Source organism: Chlorocebus sabaeus, chromosome 16 (genome assembly GCF_047675955.1).
Source record: "Chlorocebus sabaeus isolate Y175 chromosome 16, mChlSab1.0.hap1, whole genome shotgun sequence".
NCBI classification, from domain to species: domain Eukaryota; kingdom Metazoa; phylum Chordata; class Mammalia; order Primates; family Cercopithecidae; genus Chlorocebus; species Chlorocebus sabaeus.
This window is the reverse complement of record NC_132919.1, coordinates 57,693,254-57,718,574: the sequence shown is the minus strand read 5'-3', so window position 1 is coordinate 57,718,574 and position 25,321 is coordinate 57,693,254. Positions and strand designations below refer to the sequence as shown.

Here is a 25,321-nt window from a genome sequence, read left to right as displayed (position 1 = left end):
TATAGTCTTACAAAGATGGACTCTGTATGTATCATGGAATTTCTGTTTGGGAAATGGAAACCATTTCCTCACTACCTCTCCAGCAGTTGGCTTTGTGATCCCAGATATCATTCTAATAGATGAACTTTTTCCAGCACCATTGGGTCCCAGCAATCCCAAAATTTCACCTGAAAGAAAGTATCAGACTATCAATATTGGAAGTGAAATGCTGAACAACATAAACCTTTTGCTCCAGTGAAATCTTCTAAGATCTCTGCACCCTTCAGTTACTACCATTTTGAGATTGATAACATATATGTAATCCATGTCACCAAAGCATGTTCTTTATTTTCTGTAATTATGCCAAAGGTTACGGCAAACCTTGTGAATTTGATGTCAATACATCTGTCCTTTCCCCCCGCCCCCAGATTACTTGTTTCAGTTGGAAATGTGCCCAATTGTTTTCCATAATAGATGGCTGATGCACTGAGTGTGTGTATGAATGATTGTCAAACTTGAGAAGTTAGGGATATATTCTTCATCCCAAATTCAACCACCTGTGTCCAAGTTACCATCATCTTTCATCCCAACTGATATAAAAGCCTCTGAACTTGTCCCCCCACAACCAAACTGACAAACAAACAATAGCCAATCTGTAATCTTTTCAAAATATAAATTAAATGTGACACAAGTCCACTAAAAACTCTCCAATGGTATTCTGCTAACTTGTACAAAACACAAACTCATTGCTGTTTTCAAAAGCTGTACCTAATCGGGCACTGCTCAGCTCTATAGCTTTATCCCTTCCATTTATGGATGCATCCAGTGGCCTCTTGGCTGAAGACCTTTCCAAATGTGCCTGAGTCCCTGCCCTCACTGTTTCCTCTGCCTGGATTCTCTTTGTCTAGTTCCTTCATAATTATATTTCCAGAGTCTAAAACACTCCCTGGCACACTAAAAAATATATATATATATATTGAATAAATGAATGAATGCTTCAGCAAGTAAAACTGTGCCTATGGCATAGATGTTCAATAGGTAGTTCTAAAAATAATGGTGAATTGTAAAAGGGATTATTACAGACCTTCTTGAACACAGAAAGAGATATTTCTTGCTGCTATTTTCTTCTTCCTCTTTGAAAAGCAACTTTTTTTCTGGCCTGCATATTCTTTGTGTAGACAGCTGGCAATTATAACAGGTTTCTAGAAGAGATGACAGCATGATTTTCCTCTTAAATTTCAGAGACTTTAGTTCTCTGCTGGAACCATTCATGCCTTATGTCATAAACCAAACCATATTTTGAGTTGAGAGTAATTCATGCTGCTAAATGTAATACCCTTTCATTAATGTAGAAAATATTTCTTGCTTCTAAATAGACTGAATTTCATGGAAGCAGCTCATTGTCTTGCCAGAAGAGGGATGGTTAACCTCATGGAACCATGTCAAATAGTCAGATAGAGTAACCCTTAAAATCTTAATCTCTATTTAGCATTCTTTGACAAATCTAACTTAAATTCTTTAACTCATGAGGTCTTGTTTGATCTTGCAATTACAGCCCTAATTATGAAAGCCCACTTTTCTCAAAAGAAAAATAAAACCATTAGGTTTTGTGTTCTTTTTAGCTTCTAGGACACTCCAAATAAGTGAAGTGCCTTGATTACGCAGGCACTTCTTTGGAGTGTCCTGGACGCATAATACAGAAATGCACCAAACTCCAAACTTTCAAAATGAAACCCAGCGTATCAAATCCTGTTCTTGACAGTTCTTGAATATCTCCACTAACATCCATTTTGCCCCTTGCTTTTTTACCTCATCTAAGATTGAAGTGGTCAGAGCAGTTGCTGTTCTTATTCTTTCTGCTTGAACATCTTCATCTTCATCTATGGGTTCTTCTGGATTTGGTTTAGCATCTCTAATTTGGGGGGAAATTCTACAGAGAAAATGAAATGTTTTACATGTGGTATTCTAACTGTTAAAAGATGTGTCAAAAATCAGCATTCCTATGATTTTACTACTGTCCTCTTCTCTAAAATGTAGGTGATGATGTGATGATGACTGTCAACATCACTTCTGCTTTTGCCAAGAACTCCTGTCCCACTAGCCAGAATCCCTTTCTTGGTGATGTTGCCATTCTTCCAGTAAGAATTTTTGACCCTTTCAAATCTATCAGCAGGTATTGCTCCTTTCTCTTTAAAATCCACGTCACTTTCATTTTCTCTACTCAGTCTGAGCCCATCTTCATCACACCAGATTTTTTTTCAACATCATTTACTGCTCACCCTTTCTACACCCTCCATTTTTAAAACACTCAACTATGTTGCTAAATCAATTCCTTCCCATCTTTTCTCTTCAAGGATGCACAATTATCTCGGAGGAGAGAATGGCATATTTGGGTGCTTACTAAATTTGGGATGGAGTGAAGGTTTCTTACAGCTGCTTACAGCCAGAACTCTGCCTGGGAGTTCTATCTCTTGGCAGTAAGGCAGCAATCCACCTTCCCTCATGACAATCAACATGTGCTTCCCTTGTAGATGTAAATCTGTATTAACAAGATGATAGCGCAGATACCATCTAAGAATGTTAAAATATGATATTAAGTATAAAGTTAAATTTCATCCCAACCTGAAAACAGGATCTTTTCGCATTCTTTTCTTTCCATATTTTAGTTCCATACATCTTAGAACAAAAATGAATAGCAAAGTCTGAAAGTAGGGCTACGAGCAAAGAAATACAGTTATATTTAGGCATAGGTTCACAAATATTATTTAAACATTTGAATTAAGTTGGTGGTATTTTGTTTTTGGGTAAATAGTTGTGAATCATTCTCATAAGTTGGTGGAGAAATGTAGCTATACATTCACAATCCAGGTTAGTGAAACCTGTCTCCTTTCTTCTTGCCACCCACATTCAGTTTGTAAGTAAATTCTATCTGCTCTATCTTCAAAATTATCTATAACCCAATTATTTCTCACCCCTACTCATGGTACTCCTACTCAGGCCTAGGTCATTATAATGTCTCACCTGGATGGTTGCAACCCCTTCCTACCTGGGCTATCTCTGCCCCTCTTGCTCTAAACATCTGTTCTGAACACAGTATCCAGAGCTACTTTTTTAATACATAAGTCTGAATTTACCACTGTGCTTAAAACCCTCCAATGACTCCTCCTCCATCACTCAGAGTAGAGTCAAAGCCTTTAGAGTAATCTAGATTACCCTGTGCAACACTTTCTCCTGGCCTCTCACTTTATCCCATGAATTCTGTGGCCATCTTTCTTATCACTCTTTTCCTTGGTCATTCAGTCAAAACCACACTGGCCTGGCTGACCCTGGATTGAGCCAGTGTCACTCTTACTACTTCCTACTGAAGTGCTCTTCTCGAAGCCTTTCCTAACCACCTGTCTGATACCACACATATAATCCATTTAGTTTATTATCCATCTCCTTCCACCAGAATATAAGCTCCATGAGGGCAGGGACTTCTGTCTTTATTTTCTCCTGTGCCTAGAAAAGTACTGACACATGGGATTCAAAGATAGTAGCTTCCTGCAGCCTAAATACACCAAAATAATCATTTTCCCTTTCACTTGTATTATTCAATTTTTGTCTTTTTATCTATTATTCAAAGAAAGTAAGTTATATTGCATCTCTATCTTTTACAAGCTCTCTCAAATTTAGAGGAGGGACAGTAAACAGGATAGGTAAACAAAAAATTAATTTAATATTAAATTTTGGACATATATAGCCAATCCAAGCATGTAAAAAGTAACTCTAAGGGTTAGAAACATGTCTGAAGGCAATTGCTTTATCAAGATCATATAAAAACATTTTTAAAGTGGCATATTTTGGACAAGATCAAATTGTTATAGTGAATGACAGTCATCCAAAAGAATGTGTGCTGAGGTGGAAAGGTCTTCTTACTATGAAGCAGACTAGAAAATCAGTGGCACTCAATTTGAAATTTGCCTCTGGAGATTCTCTGTAGTGCTGCTGGTCTCTCTGAAAAGACAAAACAAAACACACACACACACTAATGATAATTCATCTGCTTTATGATTTGCATTTAAATAATATAAAATTCACATACTGACTATTTTCCTTATCAAGCTCAATTTCTCTGTGTGCACTAGTGACAAAGTAATTCCCCACAGAGAAGGAGAACCTCCTACTCAACTCTTGCTGTCTCTCAATAAGCAAGTAGCCTATGTCTGTTGCTTTCTTCCAATTATTTTTTTAATTTGGTTTTAACATTTGCAGAAAGTCTACTGAAAGTATAGCAGAGAGAGGTGTTGGCACTGGTAAAATTTCTGGAGGTTGACAATATTTTTCTTAAGTGCCCCAGACAAGCCTTTTCAGAGCCCCTTCTTATCCCAATGGTGACTATTTGCCCATAATGATAATTAGTTCCAGCATGTTATTCTTTCTTCATCAATCAATTCATTCAGAAAGTTACTCATTCCTCCTAAATAATACATGACAGACCTAGATGAATGTATTTCACCTTGCAGGTCTACTTAGGAGGAAAATGCTTTAAGCAAAGGGATTCATTTCTAATCAAGAACTTCAGGCATTGCTCAGCCAATGGAGATGTATTTTTGCAAATGGAAGGCTTTTCTAGTTCGCCAAGGACATACCCGATTACGGAAGCCTTCTTTACTTTCCTTAAAGCCATTTCATCCAGGGTGGTACAGAGCTCCAAAAAGTGTGTTCTCCACTGAACTATCTTGCCCTGGCCTCATCGTATACTTTTCTCCACTTGAACCACATTCAGTTTCTTTAATGCCTCCTGGCTTTTCCTGATTTGGTGCCTTTGCTTTCTTCTGCAGAACATGCTTACCTCCTGTCCCATTAACTAATTCTTATTCATCCTTTAGCCATGTATTTAAATATGATGTCCCCAGAAGAATTGTCTGACTTGCTAGAACACACCAGCTGTGCTTTGTGTGTCCTCCCTTGGCCCTTTGCCCTTGTGCTTTGTAACCTTTAGGTTCCTTGTATTGACTTGAGTAAGTTCGGTTTGTCTTTGCCTCCACTAAGCTTTGGGAAAGTCAGGACTGTGCTATCTTGCTCATCGGGTGTCCCCAATTACTAGCACAGTGACTAACAGAGAATAGTATTTGATACATATTTTTGAATGATTGAATGGAATCGCATATAAGTTTATCCTCAGGGGCTAACAAATACCTGTCAAACCAGGCACATTTTTCCCCCAATCTGGCATTACCCATATTTGAATGGCATTTGACAATGCCTATATTTGGCAAAGTGAATAGGGCAAAAGTTTAAATGTTTTATTGAGATTTAATTTTGCATGTGATAAAATTCACTCATTCTGAGAGTAGAACTCAAGGATGTTTAGTAAGCTTACAGAGTTGTGCAAGCATCACCACAATTCCCCTTTTGAACATTTTCATCATCTCCCCAAAATCTCTTATGCCCATTTGCTGTTACTTCCCAGTTCCACTACTGTCTGTCTCTCTTGATCTGGGAAAAGCACTTTAATAAGCTACATATTCAAAATTAATGACACAGTTGGTAACATTTCTTACCATTTCCAAAAAAGTTTTAAATCCAAGCAAGGTATATGAAGGAACCAATACCATGGTGGTAATCAATATACTTAGGTCCAAATTATTGATTAAAGCGGTAACAAACATGGTGATGGAGGCCTACAAGGGAAGTTCAAATATATTGTATCAGACATATTCAACCCATTGGTATTTTGTAAAACATTTAAGATACAGGTGTTCTCATGATGTATATCATAATGTTCCTATACGCAGATATACTCATTTGGCAATGATAGTTTCTATGTTTAGAGAGAGTAGGGAAGAAGCCTTTGTTAACAAGAATACATATGATCCCCAATAGAAAATTCTTAATAAAGACTGGCGACTAAGGTGACGGCTAAAATGACCAAATAGACTTCTTGCCAGTGTATTATTAAATTTAATCCAAGACAAGAGGATAGAGGGATTACCTTTTTATAGCTAAGGTAACAATATTGCTAATGAATAAAAACCTGTATATGTTGAAAGTTACATGGCTATCATAAAAAAATGAACAATCCATACTGTCTCTCAACCAGACTACTGTGGAGCTTTCTCATCGTCCTTCCTGCTCCATTTCTTCCCCATACCAAACAAAGGACTTTTCTGAGAGTGTGTATTTTTATTGTGATGGATTTATTTTATTTTATAAATTTTTATTGGCAAATGGGAAGGAATAAGGATAATTGTTTTTTTGTTTTAAGAATCAATTGATCAGCCAAGTATGTTTTGAGCATTACCCTTTGCCAGATCTTATTAATGTACCAATTATAATAAAAACAGAATCATAATTGCTAAATTCACTAAATATTACATAAATGCCAGGTTTTAATAATTTAGCAGGAATTATTTAATCCTCACAACTCCATAATGTAGATACTTTTATTATCTCTCCCCTTACAAATGAGAAATCTCGGGTTTACTCTAAGTCCTTTAGTTCACTTAGCTGACTTCTCTTATTCTACCAGACCTCCACATTTCTACAATCTTTCCTCTCTTCTCATCCACTGGAACAAGAGAGGAGTCTAAACTTTGACAGTGTGAGAGGTTACTCCAGGACTCAATGTGCTAAGATGTGCTACTATACCTCCACCACAGAGCATAATAGGCTGAAAAGGTACTTCCTTATCAGACAGGGGTCTGGGGTGCCCATGAAGCACCACAACCTTGGAGGGACGGAAGTCCACTGGACTCTAGAAACAAATTAACTGCTGACTGTGGCTTCACTCAATGATGGAGAGACATCACCTGCACTGTCGTTCCAAATAGATCCCAGATCACCAAAGGACAACTGCACTGAATATCAACATACTATACCTTCTGACATACGATCCTGTGAGGAGTAAACAAATTACCTCAGTCCTAGGACTAGCTTGGTTTAAGTTGATACTAGCTGTACGATGAAAGACAAATTCTCACAACATATATTTTCAATACATATTTAGAAATAAATTATAAGTTATCTGTATGCAAATGCAAATTTTAGTGCAAACTGCTTGAGGTCTTTGTGAAGAGGTATAATTTTGAAACTTTTTAGCCTACTGAAATCAAGATGTGTTAATCAGCACAAGTTTTGAATCAGTATTTCCAACCATGCTACTGTCTCATATTTTTTAACATAAGGAATGACATAAGGTCTGAGACTCAAGTTTATTCCTGAGCCTGTCACTATTCTTCGTGTTTTTCTGAGCAAGTTACTTAATTCTTTCCTCTATTGAAGTAGGAAATTAAGAAAATAACAGAATAATAGTATAAGTAATAATAGTAAAAATTATAGTAATAGTAAGAAAAATAACAATGACTCATGGAATGAATTGCTGTATTAACCAAGGCTGAAAAGAATTTAAGTGGCCTCCCTCCCAGAAGTTAAAATTAAGAGAGAATACTGTCTGTACCAAGAAACACTAACCATATCTCTTTCCCACAAATTTGTAAGTTCTGTAAGCCCCTGTTGTTCTTGCTGTGCAGCTGCAAGGTCACGAGATACATAAGTGAAAGTTGAGTTGCAACTCATATTTTTCCTAAGATGTAAGTCATGGCATAAATGACTAACAGTGTTTGTTCTCGCTTCTGCAAACCTGCTTCCTGCTTCACATATTTCCCACCCCAAAATGCTTAAAAGTTGCTCACTTTCTTTGTTCGGGGCTCAGACTTTCAGGACGCATGTCCGCTGAGCCGAAACACACCTAAAATAAAAGCTCTCCTGCATCCCGATCAATCTCTCTGTTTCCTTAATTTCCTGCAACACTATAAAATTAGGTAAATCATACTAGACAATTTCAAATTTCTTTCAAGTCTGACATTCCACCATTCTAGAAATATGCAGATTCCTTCCAGTGACAGAAAAATGAAATAAATAAATAAATACACTGAAATAGATAAGCATAAGAAGGGCAAAGGAAAAATAATCGGAAATTACAAATACACAAATACATATTTTACTATTACACTGCGGTGTAATTTTGTTTTTACATTTTGGACAGTCTTTATTTTACAAAACATACCTTGCCTCTGGAATATTGTCTTGCCTTATCTGAATCCATAACAACTTAAGCATAAATGGCAGCAAAGGATAAAAGGCATGCAATCATATGTGTATGTGTTTTGATTTTAAAAATACAGTGTTTTTCAGTGTCATGTTTGATTTTCTGCTGTGATCTTTTATTTGTGACAATTTTTTTCAAATCACAGTGAGAACACCTTAATCACCACCTTAGTCCACAAGCCTAAGAAGCAGTTCTGCATTATCATCTTACTTTAGAAAGAACAAAGTTAAATTTCTTCTTTTGTTCATCTATTCACTTGCTGCCATATATACAAGGCAAATTCATAATATGATAACGCAGATTCTGCCTTCTGCTGTGTTGTGAAGGAAAATTGCTCTCACTGGACTCTCACTCCTTACTCCACAATGGGAAAATGGTTTCTGCTTTCTAAGTCTGGAGATGAAACTTATTGTTTTGGAAGATTCTGGCATATTAAGTTCTAGAAGGTCTGTCACAGTCTATGGAATTGATGCGCAGGTTTGAACTCCTGGAACTTGGCTGAGAAAATCTTGTCTATAATCTTTTCCAACCCAAAGCATCACTACAGAGCCTGCAGCCGTGAGGAAATCAAATCAGATCAGCTTCTCCACTAAAAGCTAAAAGGCAAGGGCTGAGGTATGTTTCTACCACTGATGTTGAATGCTCACCTTGTCTGAAAAATTTCCAGCTCTATACAAACTGGGATAAGTTGTGAGTATATGGTAACCAGGGGCAACTATTTCGTGAGGCACAAAGCAAAAAAATGTGTCCATCTAGATGTGCATTTGTTCCAGTTTGTAATGATTTCTGTGTAATAAGGGTCAACACAAAGAGTGGCAAAAGCCACAGAAGGAACCATGATTCTAGTACGCTGTTTACCTAGGACTGAAGCACAAGCTGCTGAAAGAGGGTCTATGAGGGGCACTCACTAGGGCACCGGCAGCATCACTCAGGCTGGCAGGAGCAGACCCAAGTGCAACCATGTTGGACAATAACCCTGACATTTCTTGGCTATCACCTCCAAGGTAGACTTCATTCAGAGCTAAAACTACTGGCAAACACAAAGAATGAATGTGAATTCTTTGTTCATCTTTGCCAGACAGATGCAAGAGTGCTGGCTGAAAAGAAACCAACTGAGTGTCAGTAAGACTCTCTTCTACAGACATCTGATCTAGCACCTGGGATTACCCTGGACATGGCAGTAAGTCTGTTGGCTGAACAAAAAATAGTCTCCATGGAAAGGATAAATGGAAAGACCTTTGGTGCACCAAATCCTCATGGCTGCCTGAAAGCCTGAGTAAGGTAACCCTAATGTTCTTTCTGTAGCTTCTGTACTTCCACTGGATTGTGCTGATGGTGGTGAGAGATATAGTTATAGACACTACTTGCTGAATACAAAGAAATACAACCCAGAGAAGTCAAACCCAAGTGCTGTCCACTGAGAAGGAACAATAGCTACCTGCTGGCCAAAAGAGTCCCAGACTAATTTCTTGTAGAAGTCAGCAGGTGATATAGGTTGGTGCAAAAGCAATTGCAGTTTTGACATTACTTTACATAGCCAAAAAAACACAATTGCTTTTGCACCGATCTAACATTAAATATATCATTTCTTACAGATGATCTTTGGTTGGGTTCTTCTCATGGGTTCAAGATTCCCATTCCAAGAGTTGAGAGCTGTTTTCCAGACAGACATTCAATCACCAGTTGAGGATATCAGTTAATGGAGGCCTGAAGTGTAGGACCCAAGGCACCCTGGTGTCTCTAGAGTTTCAGCAAACATTTCCAGCAACGTTTTCCGTGATCTTGGACAAGCTCTTTACTCTTATACTAATAAGTAACCTGGCATAAGTATAAAACATCTTTGGTATCTGAAACTATCAGCAGCTAAGGTTAAAAGAGGCCTTCTTGAAGACCGTAGAGATGGGTTGTACTGTCAACTGTCAGGAAGCCAATTTTCTAGTGTTGGCAGGAAGCCCTGTATTCTGAAGGAGACATAAACTCAACAGGATGTTTTAGACGTCAGGTCTTCTGTAAGATTCTCCATAACTTCTGTTCAATGGGTAGCACCTGATTTCTTTAGAAATATTATTGATTCAGTAACAGTGTTGCACTTCCCTCTCTTTTATATGGTGCAATTTTAAAGTATTATTAATTTTCCCTACTGCTTAAGGCAGACATCTGTATTTAAGATTACATCGGAAGTTTAAAAAATAACTCTATTTTTCTATTTGTATGTATGTATATGTACTTACAAAAAAGAAGTAAAATGACCAAAGGGCACTGTTTTTTCTCCTTTTGCGAAAAATAAATGATATCATATATATCAAGAAGACAAGAGAAGCTGCATAACCGGGAGTAACTATAACCTGAGGATAATACAAATAATAACACAGTCAAAAAATAAAATATTACTGAGGAAAAAATTAGATTACAAATTCTAAAACACATTTTATCATACATTTTATCATACAAATATCTAAAACACATTTATATCATACATAAAACTTTCCATGTTTTATGTTTTGGTTTATTAGAAAATACGAATTAAAACATCTTAACTACATAAATCAACAATGTTAAAATTTATTATTAATTACTTTATGAAATTTGGTTTATGTACTGTGTTACTTACGAAAGCAAACACAATTTGGCTTGTAATAAGAAGGTACTGCATGTTTTCTATGTAGAAAATTAAATACATTGCAAGGAGAATTAAAATGAAGACGCTGACGTCCACTAGTGCCTGCCCACACCAGTAAGCAGAAGTGTAGAGGCCTGAAATCCATAGCTGGGACTTAGCATTTTTCTGATTAAAAAAGAAAAAGAAAGAAATGTATATAGATTCAATTAAAATGCAAATCTAAAATAAACACAAACACATTGGAAGAAATTTTAAGATAAATAAAATCTAATCTTCTAACATTAAAAAAAAATTATGCATATACTGCTTAGTAACCTGAGGCTTATAGAGCCAGTTCCATGGTTTACCAGTTGTCTATTTAAAAAAAAAAGAAAGTACAGTGTGATAGGTTTGACTCGCAACACTACTTTAGCTCCTGCATAATGAATAGAAAAGTAATCTCATAATGTTCAAGGCATTAAACTCTATAAAAAGAAGTATTGGCCAGCATGGTGACTCAAGCCTGTAATACCAGCACTTTGGGAGGCTGAGGTGGGTGGATCACAAGGTCAGGAGACTGAGGTCATTCTGGCTAACATGGTGAAAGCCCATTTCTACAAAAAATACAAAAATTAGTTGGGCGTGGTGGTGCAAGCCTGTAATCCTGTCTACTCAGGAGGCTGAGGCAGGAGAGCTGCTTGAACCCAGGAGGCTGAGGTTGCAGTGAACCGAGATTGTGCCACTGCACTCCAGCCTGGGCAATAGAGTGAGACTCCATCTCAAAAAAAGATGTATTATTTTGTGACCTGGAGGACATAATACATTTACCTTTGCCTAAATATCTTGGAGAGTTTCTAGGTCAGGATGGTGAACACTGATATATGTAACTGTTTTGTCTGAATAATGGGCATAATTGAATACAAATATAACATAAAATTGCAATTTCCAGAGTGGAAAAGGAATTCAAGTCTTAAATTTGGCCTTCAATTTCAACATCAATGATTTCCTTCTTGTGGTTGGGAAATAATGTGGTCAAAAGATTTATAATATTTCCCTTTGAAGGTTTAGACTAATTGGAGTCTCTGAAAAATCATTGTACTTTTCAGGTGACATTGGAATAAAAAAGCATTTTGAGTTTTTATAAGTAAATTATCTGACTTGCTAAGAATAAGGTTTAGCTACAATATCTAAATTAAACATACATTCAAACGTTTTTCTCAGAAAACATTTTGAACACATAGCATTCAAAATACAGATATTGAAATTCCTGAAATTTCTTCTTTTCCCCGCTTTTTCTTACCTTGTAATCACTGATGCTGCCCATGGTGATGTAAGGAGAAATGCTACATAGAACCAAAAATAAGAAAAAGGAACCATCCGGCAGCCCAGTCCAGAATCCTATGTGGCTCTGAAAATATAAAGCATAGCTTAAACTAGTGAATATTTGTTAAATGAAACAAATAATTATAGCCACAAAAATGCACTTTTTTGAAATGTTGAAAAATCAAAGTAAATATGTAGCTCATCACCATCGATGCACAGAGGTGGGAAGGAAAATGACTCTGATCTTCAACTCAAAGAACAAAGAGAAGTCAAAAAGTCATTTAGGACCTATTTCTGGGGATATTTTCAAAAGAATTGAAAGCAAGCTCTCGAAGAGACACCCACACATTCATCATATTCACACCAACAATACTCACAGGGGGAAGTAACCCAAAAGTCCAAATTAATGGACGAACAAAATGTGTATGTATATACAAACAATGGAATACTATTCAACCTTGACAAGGATCACCTGAGGTCAGGAGTCCGAACCAGCCTGACCAACATAGTGAAACCTATCTCTACTAAAAATACAAATTCGGCCAGGCGTGGTGCATGCCTATAATCCCAGCTACTTGGGGGGCTGAGGCAGGAGAATCGCTTGAATCCGGGGGGCAGAGGTTGCAGTGAGCAGAGATCACCCCATTGCACTCCAGCCTGGGCAACAAGAGCAAAACTCCTTCTCAAAAAAAAAAAAAAAAGGAAGGAAATCCTGTCACATGCTACAACGTAGACGAAACTGGAAAACATGCTAAGTGAAATAAACCAGTTACCAAAAGACAAATATTCCACTTATATAAGGTATGTAAACTAGTAATATTCATAGAAACCAAGTAGGATGGTGGTTTCTAGGGGATAGGGGGAGGGGGAAATGTTTAATGGGCGTCGAGTTTCAATTCTGCAAGACGGAAAAGTTCTGGAGATGCATTTCACAACAGTGTGAGTAGACTTAATACTACTCAACTGTACACTTGCAAACAGCTGAAATGGTCAATTTTATATCATGCATTATTACCACAACACAAACATAATAATTCAGAAGTTAGGACCTTTGATGAACACATAATTCAGGCCTGAGCAGCATGTCTTTCTGGGCAAACCCAGAGATGGAAACCTCAGTAGCTGGGTGGATGTGTTCTGAAGCACAGAACTAAAAAGAAAACTTGTTGCTGCTTGTCTTAACTTCAGGGAAAGGAACTTTAAATCGCTGCCCCCAAATCAGCATCCACTCCAGGCTAGGCCAAGTGGCCACTCAAGCAGCATCTAGGACCACCTCATGGATATAATTAGAGGATAGCCACATAAGCCTGTCTCAGAATAATTCTGTAATTCTTTAACTTTATTTAAGGTTTTGGGGGCTATGTCTGCAAATTCCATTTTTCATCATAGGAATGAGGGATGAAAGGTGTGTGCCATGGGGAAGTGGGAGTGGGGAACAGGTTCCTAATAGAGTGGCTATAGACTTCAGTCCATTTCGATCCTGAGCAAACACAATGGCATTAGGAAGCTAATAATTCAGAAGTTAGGACCTCTGATGAACACATAATTCAGGCCTGAGCAGCATGTCTTTCTGAGCAAACCCAGAGATGGAAACCTCAGTAGCTGGGTGGATGTGTTCTTTGGAAGGATAGCAGCATAAGCCTGTCTCAAAATAATTCTGCAATGAGACAGGCTTATGCTGCTATCCTTCCAAAGAGGAAGGGTAATCACTGTCTCTCTCTGCTACTCCTCTGGTTCCACTTTCTGGAGAATTCCCTTCAGACACCCCTTCCCTCAAGTCACCCTGTGCAGCAGACCCATTAACGTGATCAGTTGTTCATACTCAACTCACAGAGGTATATGTCTGTCACGAACATCTTAAGTACTGTATATTTCATCCCCATCGTCCCCATGGCTTGCAGAAAATCTGCGCTTGCATATTCTCCCAGCACCACTGGTTCACTGATTCAGTGAAGCCAAAACTGAACTTCACACTTTTGTCACACAATGGACTTCACTTTGGATGGCTTCATTTCTAATCCTGCTTCTTGATGTTTTAAACTTCTGGTGTGAAACAGAGTCAGCTTTGAGAGACCCCTGTTGGTATCAGGCAGGGTCTAACCAGAAAACCGTGACTATGTTAAGTACTTAGAGTGCAATTCCTTAATGACATGGTTAGGTGGGTGATGAGCATCCCACAAGGACGGTGAAGTGAGAAGCAAGCCATTGTTGCTCCTGGGCTGCAGGAACAACAGAAGGAGGTGATGTGACTGGAGCCCAGCGTAGGGGGTCCTCTGCTTTTCTGTCTCCCACCACTGCTTTCTGGTGTCTAAACTGTCTGAAGCCAGACTACAGCCAACTGACACAGAATCCAATGCAGCCTGTCCCTCGCAACATAGAGCAACTATGAGTAGGTGAAGAAATAAATCAACAGATAGCCTCAGAACTGGCAGATTCCCCTTCATATTAGTCTGTCTACTACACATTTAGTCGATGGAGGGTCCACTAACTAATTATAATAGATTTATAAGTAACCAGGGTTACAAGTGCTCCTGATTTCCAAGTCAGTGTTTTCTTGCTTCTGTTTCTCTCTCTTATACACTTCCACAATCAAGTATGTACAACTTTTCAAAACATTCCCTAGAAGACTGACAAAATATTGAAAAGTATTCCCTCATGATAATTATCTGATAACTTGGCAAGAAAAAGAAATCCTGTTTTGTTTGCTACAACTCATTTAAAATATTAGGACAAAATAATAATTTTCAGCCTTAACAATCACTTGTAGATATTTAAAAGCTAAAGAGAGAAAACATAGGCTATTTGTCCAATTCTTAATTGTTTAGACTCAGTAAATCCAATACTTACAAGAGGAAATGGGCTTGACTCAATTTGAATATGTTGTGTGTGATTAAGCATTTGAAGTAGCCCATTGCTGATAATATTCATAAGAATCGGAAAACAGTGCAATCTCTTGGTATTACACACAACTGAAAATCTATAATCCTTAAAACAGAAATAAATAAATAATGTTAATACTAAATTCTTAAAGAACAAAGGCAAGGTTTATGTATAAAAGATCCTAACAGTGCCACATCCTTGCTGTGTGTCCATCTTCAAGTTAACAAAACTTTCTGAGCTTTACCTTCCTCATCTATGAAAAGGAGATACTAAATGGGTTGTTGCAGGGCTTAAATGACACTCTATTTATGTACATTAAGCGCTAGCATGGAGTCAGCATACAATCAATATGAATTTTTATTAGTATTACTAATTTTAGATAATTTTGTCTTCAATTTGCTGATGGGGAAATTTCAGTTAGTGGAGTTTAAAAGTCTCCCTGACAAGAAGACGTTGTCAGTTTATGATGAAGAAGCAAAGGAAGATCGGGTATGGTGGCTCATACCTGTAATCTTAGCACTTTGGGAGGCCAAGGCGGGCAGATCACTTGAGGTCAAGAGTTCGAGACCAGCCTGGCCAACATAGCAAAACTCCATCTTTACTACAAAATACAAAAATTAGCCAGGTGTGGTGGCACATGTCTGTAATCCCAGCTACTCGGGAGGGTGAGGCAGAAGAATCACTTAAACTCGGAAGGTGAAGGTTGTAGTGAGCCGATCTCACACCACTGCACTCCAGTCTGGGCAACAGAGTGAGACTCTGTCTAAAAAAAAAAAAAAAAAAAAAAAGGCAGCAGCAGCAAAGGAACACTGGCCTTCTGGACAGGAGATAAGTATGGAGTTCATTAAATATTCATGCTTACCCTGCCAAAGAAGCATTTCCCCACTTCCTAAAGCAATCTTTATGTTTATGTACTTCATGTTTAGGAAAATGTTCATGCGTCCACTAGGAGGTTTATTGTTTAAATCTCACCACTAGTTCATATAGTAAATATGTGAGGTAGGTAACATAGTAACTGACAAAGTAATTTCCCAAAACTGGCACAAAAGGATTACATTTTTTATAGCATATTTAGTTTACACAGAACTGAATTCAGTAATACATCTTCAAAGGCTTTTCTTTTTAAAAAGTTTACTTTGTAGCAAGAAATAAAGAGGTAGCTTCACTTAATTAGGCCCCTTGCTTTTATTAGAATGCAAATAAGACTGAAGAGTTCTTAAGATTAAGACGTATTTTGAAGCCGAGCATGGTGACTTAGGCCTGTAATCCCAGCATTTTGGGAGGCCAAGGCAGGAGGATCACCCGAGGTCAGGAGTTTGAGATCAGCCTGGCCAACATGATGAAACCCCCTCTCTACCAAATATACAAAAACTAGTTGGGCATGGTGGTGCCTGCCCATAGTCCCAGCTACTCTGGAGGCTGAGGCAGGAGAGTCACTTGAACCTGGGAGGCAGAGGTGTAGTGAGCCGAGATCGTGCCACTGCGCTCCAGCCTGGGTAACAGAGCAAGACTCTGTCTCAAAAAAAGTATTTTCAATAGTCTTGTTCTCTGATGAATCTCTATGGCTTGACTCTTTTACCCAAATTCACATATGCTAAGGTAGCAGATCGAGAATAATTTTTTCTCAGGGATTTCATGTAGATATTATAGTATCTAATGTATTTTCTCAATATATAAAAACAAACATTATACAGCTACTGAATAAAATTCCTTAGATCCATAATTATATTGATTGATAATTATAAGCTATAACATTTTTATTGAGTTTAAACAATACAATTAAATTTAGATCCTTTCAAATGTAAAAATTATCTAATTCAAAACAAAGCTAAGATAGAAAATGTTTTACAAAAACTTGGGTAAACTTCACAGTTTATTAAATAACAACCCAGAATGGTTTTTCTGAGTCAAGTTGCTGTATACTAGCACTAATTTTCTGCAGTTTTAAAACAACTAAAATGTAGTACTTTTTGCTTATTTTCATAAAAGCAAAAAGGCAAACATACCTTTTGTTTACCAGAAACTATGATTGCTCCATTGTATGAGAGGCCATCAGTACCATTTCTGTTTTCAAAGTCATCTACTTCCAAAAGTATATTTTGATGCTTCAGTGATTTTATAAAATCTTCAATATTTGATTCTAATATGAAGTTAATAAGAGAAGGCCATAGAAAAGTAAGAAAACACATATCAAACTTTTAAAATATATCATACACATGACTAAAGTTAGTATTTATGGAATACTATGTATAAATATTTCTTTGGGTATCACAATAATAATATTGACCCACACTCTACCATCTTCTTTAGCAAATTTTATACCACAATGAATTCGCTTTATAAATCTGTTTAATGCAAATTAACATGTAATCATAAAAATAAGCTAATTCTATTGTATGACTTTTGGTAAACAACAACAACAACAACAACATTTGAATTGAATAATCTGTGGAGATACAATAATTTTATGAGGAGTACTTCAGATTGTCCAGCCTAAAACAGCCCATGATAACACTCTTCTCTCTCCCTTGTTCTTCTTCCAAAGAATGGACAAGTAAATATATATGTGTCTGTATAACACATACATATGTTTTACTTTGTTTTAAACATTTACATACATATTACATACATGTATATTGTATAAATATAATCTTTCTTAGGAAGTGAAAGAGGATGTCATCATCAGATCAGGGTTTTGGATATGACCCTAAAGAAGAAAGCAGATGAGAACGTCTGACCGCGAAATATGAGCTGAGAAAAATTCACAGCCTAGAGCACACCGGAGCAAACAACTGAAGGTAAAACCAATTTCCAGGATACCTGAACTCAGAGTGGATGAATGCAAGAGGGTAAGGTGGGCTCTGAAGCTACAGTCAGGGTCGTGAACTATACCTGAAAAAAGATGACCTGTCAGGCCCCTCCCCACATTCGGCACAGAACACACAGTAGCCGCAGTTGTCCTCAGGGTAAGAGTCCCATATTTACTTACTAAGAGACATTATCTGAGGAGCACAGCTGGGCAAACCTGATGTAACTGCAGACAATAATTCGTGCAAGATGGAATGAATAAGAGGATAAGAAGGATTTTATTTATTTATTTATTCATTTATTTTGCCTTTGAAATGGGAGTTTATAGTGGGCTCTGGGACTGGAAAAATAAGGTCAAACCTTAGATGAATTAGGATCCCTCCACCAAGTGATACAGGGACATGCACATAGAAAATAAGCTTTCCATACACCTTGAGCAGCCGCACACCCCACTCCACCTCCAGTCACTTGAGGTGCAGTGCCATATACTGACCCACATCCACTTAGGGAGACAGGGATTCTCACATTAAAAGATAAACATGTTACCAATAATTGTCAGATTTTGAGAAAGGAGGAACAAAATGGCACAGAAGCTTCCAACTTAAACCATAAAATACCTAAGTACGGAGGCAAAAAAATAAATAAATTAACACAAGTCCACTGTCCTCAAGAGTGACCAAAGAGGAAAAGAGAGACCTGATTTACTTATCTTACGAGCTCATAGGTAAAGAAACCTTTCTAGATCTCGGAAATTAAACGTAAAATTAGCATTTAAGGTAGTGAGGTGAATAAAATTTACTTTCCAAAACCCAAATGGAAAACAAGAAGAATGAGAAACGGAAAGGAAAAGACCATCTTTGTTTAAAGACCATACACTGCAGGCCTGAATCGCAAATCCATGGGAAAATCAAATGAGTGAGGAACTCGGCAAGGGAAGACTCTTACTGTAATTTTTTTTTTTTTTTTTTTTTAACGTCTGAGGTACTAACATAAAAGTTCCTTCTTCAAAGTTAATTAAGTGGTTAGAAAAAAAAATATATATATATATATACCGGCTGGGCACAGTGGCTCACATCTATAATCTCAGCACTTTGGGAAGCCAAGGAGGGCAGATCACTTGAGGCCAGGAGTTCAAGACCAGCCTGGTCAACACGGCAAAATCCCATTTCTACTAAAACTACAAGGAAAAAAAATTAGTCAGACGTGATGGCACACGCCTGTAATCCCAGCTACTCAGGAGGCTGAGGCAGGAGAATCGCTTGAACCTGGGAGGTGGAGGTTGCATTGAACCGAGATCGCACCACTGCACTCCAGCCTGGGCAACAGAGCAAGACTCTGTCTCAAAACAAAAACAAAACCAACTACCCATTGTGTGGGATAACAAAATAAGGCGTCTTCCTGTATCTTGTACTTAATGAAGGGGCATGGGGGATAGATAGCCCATCTTCACATGGTGACCAGTGTGTGTTGTCTTTGTGGTATAGGTTAGGCTGCTGTGTAACAAAGTGATCTCAAAATAGAATGGGTGCGCCAATATAGAAATGTATTTGTCACGTAATAGCTTAGTGTAGTCAGGTAGATAGACATCTTTACTCTTCCAGGTTATACAGTGACCCAAGTTCTTTTTCTCTTGTCCTCATCATCCCTGGCATCTCCAAAATCAGAGTAAATATGCACTGTTCCTCATAAGGTGTTTTCTATAAATGAAGTTTAAATACCCATTTTCTTCTCTTATGATTTACTTTCCCCTCCTCCTGTGCTATTCAACAATAAAAATAACTTATTTCTGGATTTAAATTTTATTTTTCTTTTCACCTGTGTTATTGATGATCAACAGGCTGGTACGGGGTTCCTGGGGAAGTTGTCCAGGAGACAGAAAATACAATTCGGTTTTAAATTCCCAATCGATCTTTTCATTTAACATAGCATATATTATATTTTCGACAATCAAAGGGAACACTGCGATTCCAAATACCAATAATCTAAACAATAAAGAAACATTAGCATATGAATCTCTAGGAATTTTATTTATTTAGTAAGACATTCCACAAGTATTTGTTGAGTGCCAAGCCTGCCTTATGCCTATCATGATTTGGTACTAAAATTCTGAAGGTAATACCCTAGCATGCTACACAGTACCAGAAGGTATTACTATATAAACACCAGGTTATGAAACCATGAAAACAAAACACACCTGCATGTATAAGCCTAATCGAGTGTGAACATTCAAGTATTCCCACTGTCAGAAAACTTAAATTCTGAATTTGTCCACCCCGTGGCAGGAATGTCAGATACTGTGTTCAAAATTATCTTCTGGTTTGAACCTCTTTTGAAACTCATGACCTAACAAAACCACAGTACTCTGCTACTCACAGGGTCAATAACACTTTCGTTTGACGTTTCAACTTTAAGAAACGGAGCCGTGCCATGGCAAAGACTTGCATTCTCCAGAGGTGCATGTCACTCACAGCTGTCTGCATTTCAGAGAAGGAAGAGTGAGCCAGCTCCATTTCATTGAGGCTTTCAGAGTCTCTTATCATCTCCACTTGTTCGAAATCTATATACACACACACACAAACACACATATTATAATATTAATGCCATCCTGGAGGCATCACAGATTTTCCTTAGTAATATTAAAAACAGTATTACATGGCCAGGCGTGGTGGCTTACGCCTGTAATTCCAGCACTCTGGAAGGCTGAGGTGGGCAGATCACCTGAGGTCAGGATTTCAAGACCAGCCTGGTCAACATGGCGAAATCCTGTCTCTACCAAAAATACAAAACTTAGCCGGGCCTGGTGGCGGGCGCCTGTAATCCCAGCTCCTCAGGAGGCTGAGGTAGGAGAATCGCTTGAACCTGGGAGGCAGAGGTTGCTGTGAGCCGAGATTGTGCCACTGCACTCTGGCCTAGGAGACAGAGCAAGATTCTGTCTCAAAAAAAAAAAAAAAAGTTTTACATTTGTTTTATTTTTATAACCAATTCAAAGGAATTATTTAGACATCGTTTTTCAATATTTATTAAGTTTATACTTCACCACTGCCATCTATATTTTCTTCCTATAGTTAAGTTTGTAATTACCAATGGTGATAAAAAAGTAAAAGTTTAAATCAAATAAAGTTTTAGATTGCTTGTGGTTACAGTGCAAACAATATGAGAAGCATGTTATGATGCCCATATTCTATACTCAGTGAGAAAATATGCTGAATTCATACCAAAAGAATAATTCACAAAAATGGTGATCTCATTGTGCCCAATATTTGAAAAGCAAAGAAATTCCCAAGAGTATCATTACTTGGAGGGATTTTTAAGAAATCTTCTGCATAAAAATATCTAATCATTACCACCTAAATATCTACTACTAAGGTATCAATCATTTAGTAGTATAGGGGAAAGATCATCAGCTCTGAACTGCCAGATCTGTACATGAGTCTTACATCTGTGATCGGGGAAAATCACTTAACTGCTCACAGGTCTGATTTTCTCATTTGTAAACCAATGCCAATGACACTTCTTGGAAAGGTTATTATAGGAAGATAATGTTGAAGACATATATATCAATGTATATCCATACATTAAGCATAAGAGGAGCTCCATAATGACAATGATTTATTATCACCCATTAAAATATACAAGAGTGGATGCTGAGAATTCTCCCCACTAAGACCTTAGTGGAATTTTGCATATTAACAAGATAAGAGCAATTTTTATCTTAAAAAAAAATCTGTTCATACCTCATTCCCCTAATTAAGAGCCTTTCACAGCCTGAAGGTATCTAAGAAGCAGGGAACATCTGAGGATAGGAAATAGTTTCCAAAAGGAAACTTGGTAGACTCCATGAAGGGATCTGTGATCAGTCGTAGTAATGATGCTAAGAAATAATGACAGCCCATCTCAAACGGCAGAGCCAAATTTGGAATGAAATCACATTTCTCAGTGTGAATCACCCACAAGAAATAATAAATACTAAATTGACACATGATCATTTGGGAATTGGTTTTCTGTGAATTACACAAATGGCTTTACCTTGTTCGATAGTTGACTGTCCTTCCAGTTTCATAAAGATTTCATTTAGAGTTGACATGGAAATGTCATAACCTGTCACTCCCTGGTCAGAACACTTATCCAGATTACTGAAAAGATCTAAGGCAAAAAATATGAATAGATACTTGGAAAAACCACATTGAGAACTAAACCAAGTAAATTAATACTTATTTAAAAGATGATACATAATATTGTTAAGAAAATTATGTCTTTGGAGTATCACAGTAGTCAAAAGCAAAATTTCATGAGAATCCTCTCCTTCTCTGAAATAACTAAGGAAGACCTCTTCCTCCATCCTCAAACTGTCTCACTTCATCTTCCATTCTCAGTTTATGAGCTTCCTGTAGATTTCTCTGCAGAAATCTGAACAATCAGAAAGACCATTATCTTCTCACCTCCACACTACAAACCCACGTATATCTCTACCTATATTCTGGGTCTTCTTTCTGTATAAGTCTTTCAATGGTTTCTCAATGCATTTAAAATAAAAATCAAAGTCAATAACACAACCTCTGAAGCTCCGAAAGAGCCTGTCTCCATCTATCCATACAACCTTACCCACCTCCATTTGCCATTCTGTTCCCTCACTCATTGCCCTCCAGACATCCTCCTTTCCCCTAGACTTGGAGTGTTCTTGACCATTTTCTTCTTGTGGCCTTCAGTGGCCACTCTATATAAACCTCAGCCAGACACCAGTCATCACTCTAACTCACTGGTCTTGTTTATTATTTTAGTGTACAATTGTTGAAAAATTTGTATATTTTGTGTGTCTACTTTTCCCTATGTAGTTAGTTGTAGGCTGTGGTATTTCTAGTTGCTGGAGCAGTACCTTTTATATAATACTTTCCCAGTACACATTTTATTGGCTAATTCTTTCATGGAGATACTTGGATGAGATGGCAGGATTCTAGAAGACTCTTAGATGCTACTTTCTACTTTGGGTGGGAGGATGGGCCAATGACATTATTGACAGGAACTAGGTGGATGAGACTGTAGCATACACTGTTTCCCTATGACCTGCACACGGCAGCAAGGGACCTGGGAGTCCCATGTCCTGAAAAGGATATAAGCATGCCATTCGACTAGCAGAGGCCTTGGGTCTGTGTAAAGAGGCTGCCATGGGCTGGGACGTCAACAAAGTAACTCTGGCAAAGTAACATATTCCAGTAGTGGTACCAACATATAAATCCTTATTCTTCTTCTCTGACCAAAAATGAAAGTAGATCAGTTGCACCTCACAGGGCCTTAGTCCAAGAACAAAATAACATGGCATAGTCCACTGATCTGAGAAGAACGCCATCTTCTATGCTACTTCAGGGACATAGAGAGCTGCCACACTGGGGAGTGAAGCTAAAATCTGGGAATTCCTGCGTATTTGCCTAATGAAACTGAAATATGTAAAAGAGCTTATTTAAGGCAGGTATATAGGGAGTTATACCTTTAACAAACTAAATGTTTAAACCAAAGGGAAGCTGTTTAAATCAAAAGACACTGAAATACATTTCCTCATTTGTAAGATAGGGCAAGTTATAGCACCCATCTCATAGAAAAAACAGTTGTGAGAACTAAAGGAGTTAATATATATGAAACCATTAGAACAGTGCCTAACACGTAGAAAACATTACACAAAGAGCTAGTAATCTTTAGGATTGCTTCTCAAACAAAGTCTGAATGGGTGCTGCTACCCAGTTGGCAGGGAACCGAGGGTTGAACACTTTTGTAGACTAAGTAAGTTGTTTTTCTCTGCAAAATAACACATGCACAATTAAAATAGAGAAATCCTGCCTTATCCACAGTTTCATTTTTCACAGTTTCAATTATCCACCGTCAACTGCTGTCTAAAAACATAAAATGGAAAATTCGAGAAATAATTCATAAGTTTTCAGTTGTGTGCCCTTGTAAGTAGTGTGATGAAATCCTTCACCATCCCACTCCATCTTGCTCAGCTCAGGACATGCATCATCCCCTGTCCAGCAGTACCATGCTACACCCGCCTGTCACTTAGTAGCCCTCTGGGATATTAGAGCAACTGTCATGGTATTGCAGTACAAGGCACCCCTATTTTACCTAATAAGGTTCCCAAAGTGCAAGAGTAATGATGCTGGCAATTTGGATATGCCAAAGAAAAGCCATAAAATGCTTTCTGTAAGTGAAAAGGTGAAAGTTCTCAACAAGGAAAAAAAAAAAAATCTTACACTGATGCTAAGATCTAATGTAAGAATAAATCTTCTGTCTGTGAAATTGTGAAGAAGGCAAAAGAAATTCATGCTACTTTTGCAGTTGCACCTCAAACTGCAAAAGTTACAGCCACAATGCATGTTAAGTGCTTAGTTAAGGTGGAAAAGGCATTCAATGTGTAGGTGGAAGACATGAACAGAAATGTTTTCTGATTGATGGCAATTAGGTTTGGTTCTATCCATGGTTTCAGGCATGAACTGGAGATCTTGGAACTATCTATTCCTTGTGAATAATGGGGGGCTACCTTGCAAAGAGAAACTTGTAGCAGAAACCTTTCTGCCCCATGAACATCTCTTCTGGATTCACCTGTCCATGGTAAATCTACTTATTAAAAGCACCTGCCTGAGGTCCTTTTTCTGTACTTGGAAGTATTCTAAGCTCATGTTCAGAGTAAGCCAGATGGATGAGAAAGTTAATGCTCTTGTAGGCATCCCTTAATCAACAATGGATGGGGAACAGTGGGTAAGAACCCCAGCTCACTCACCCCTCTGGTGACAAAACGCTGAACCCGCTTATTTCATTTATTTCCCTCCCATGGGCATTGCACCTCAATTGCCTACCACAGTAATCTGCTCCAGAATTCAGACTTCCCTGGCTGCCTTCCCTTCCCTCTCACCTGTCCCCCTTATCTGCTGGTGCTTCGAGGAAGCAACTACCCAATAAATCAATGGCACTCAGTCCTTCCTCTCGAGTTCTGCTTCTCAGGTGGCCAAAACTAAGAAAAAGTCTAAATTAATTAGACAAAGAAAATTACTATAATAATAAAGTGAACATTTTTTCCCAAATTTCATTTATTGTAATCATAGTTGAGTTACCTGGAAATATGTTTGTCCTTTCCAATGGCAAAGTATATACAAGCTTTTCTTTGTTTTTTGTTTTTAATTTAGCATCGGGGATATGATGAGTAATGAAGGATGTTATTTGTTCTGGATTACATATTTCATTCCTATGTAAACTAATATTTAAAAGAAAAGACAAGTCATTTGCATCTTCTCCACCACTACCACAAAAAAAGAGCTTTAATTGAACACCTAGTTGTAGAGCACTACTTTGCTTGGCTTTATGAAACAAAAAGATGAGTAAATTATAACATGATAGTAATCTATCAGTTTGAAAATTTTATAATCTATATATAGAAAATGTATAAGCTCAGAACAATTACAAATATACAAACAAATATATAATGTAAATTAAACGATATAGAGTTTTATATGTATAGTTATAGATAAATGGAGGAAGGTGAGAATGTTAGGAAGAAGAGACCTCTTAGGGAAAATAATTATTATACCAGACCATATCATTAGCTAGTAGAGAAAATCTGGCCCACATGCATGCTTTGTTTGGCCATAGAGTTTTTT

The 25,321-nt window shown here is 37.6% G+C and overlaps 1 protein-coding gene across 1 annotated transcript in view; it reads right to left on the bottom strand.

Annotated features, from left to right (window-relative positions):
• ABCA6 (ATP binding cassette subfamily A member 6) overlaps window positions 1–25,321 on the bottom strand; it is a 64,671-nt gene that overhangs the window by 11,280 nt on the left and 28,070 nt on the right. Inside the window, exons 17-31 of the mRNA XM_008011978.3 lie at window positions 24,779–24,918; window positions 21,708–21,824; window positions 20,055–20,238; window positions 19,497–19,663; window positions 16,880–17,013; window positions 14,841–14,978; window positions 11,971–12,078; window positions 10,683–10,856; window positions 10,303–10,416; window positions 5,526–5,645; window positions 3,898–3,975; window positions 2,602–2,693; window positions 1,789–1,909; window positions 1,064–1,181; window positions 76–167 (exon numbers count right to left, since the gene is read on the bottom strand). Coding sequence (XP_008010169.3) covers window positions 76–167; window positions 1,064–1,181; window positions 1,789–1,909; window positions 2,602–2,693; window positions 3,898–3,975; window positions 5,526–5,645; window positions 10,303–10,416; window positions 10,683–10,856; window positions 11,971–12,078; window positions 14,841–14,978; window positions 16,880–17,013; window positions 19,497–19,663; window positions 20,055–20,238; window positions 21,708–21,824; window positions 24,779–24,918 — 1,897 coding nt within the window. The remainder of the gene's footprint in view (window positions 1–75; window positions 168–1,063; window positions 1,182–1,788; window positions 1,910–2,601; window positions 2,694–3,897; window positions 3,976–5,525; window positions 5,646–10,302; window positions 10,417–10,682; window positions 10,857–11,970; window positions 12,079–14,840; window positions 14,979–16,879; window positions 17,014–19,496; window positions 19,664–20,054; window positions 20,239–21,707; window positions 21,825–24,778; window positions 24,919–25,321) is intronic.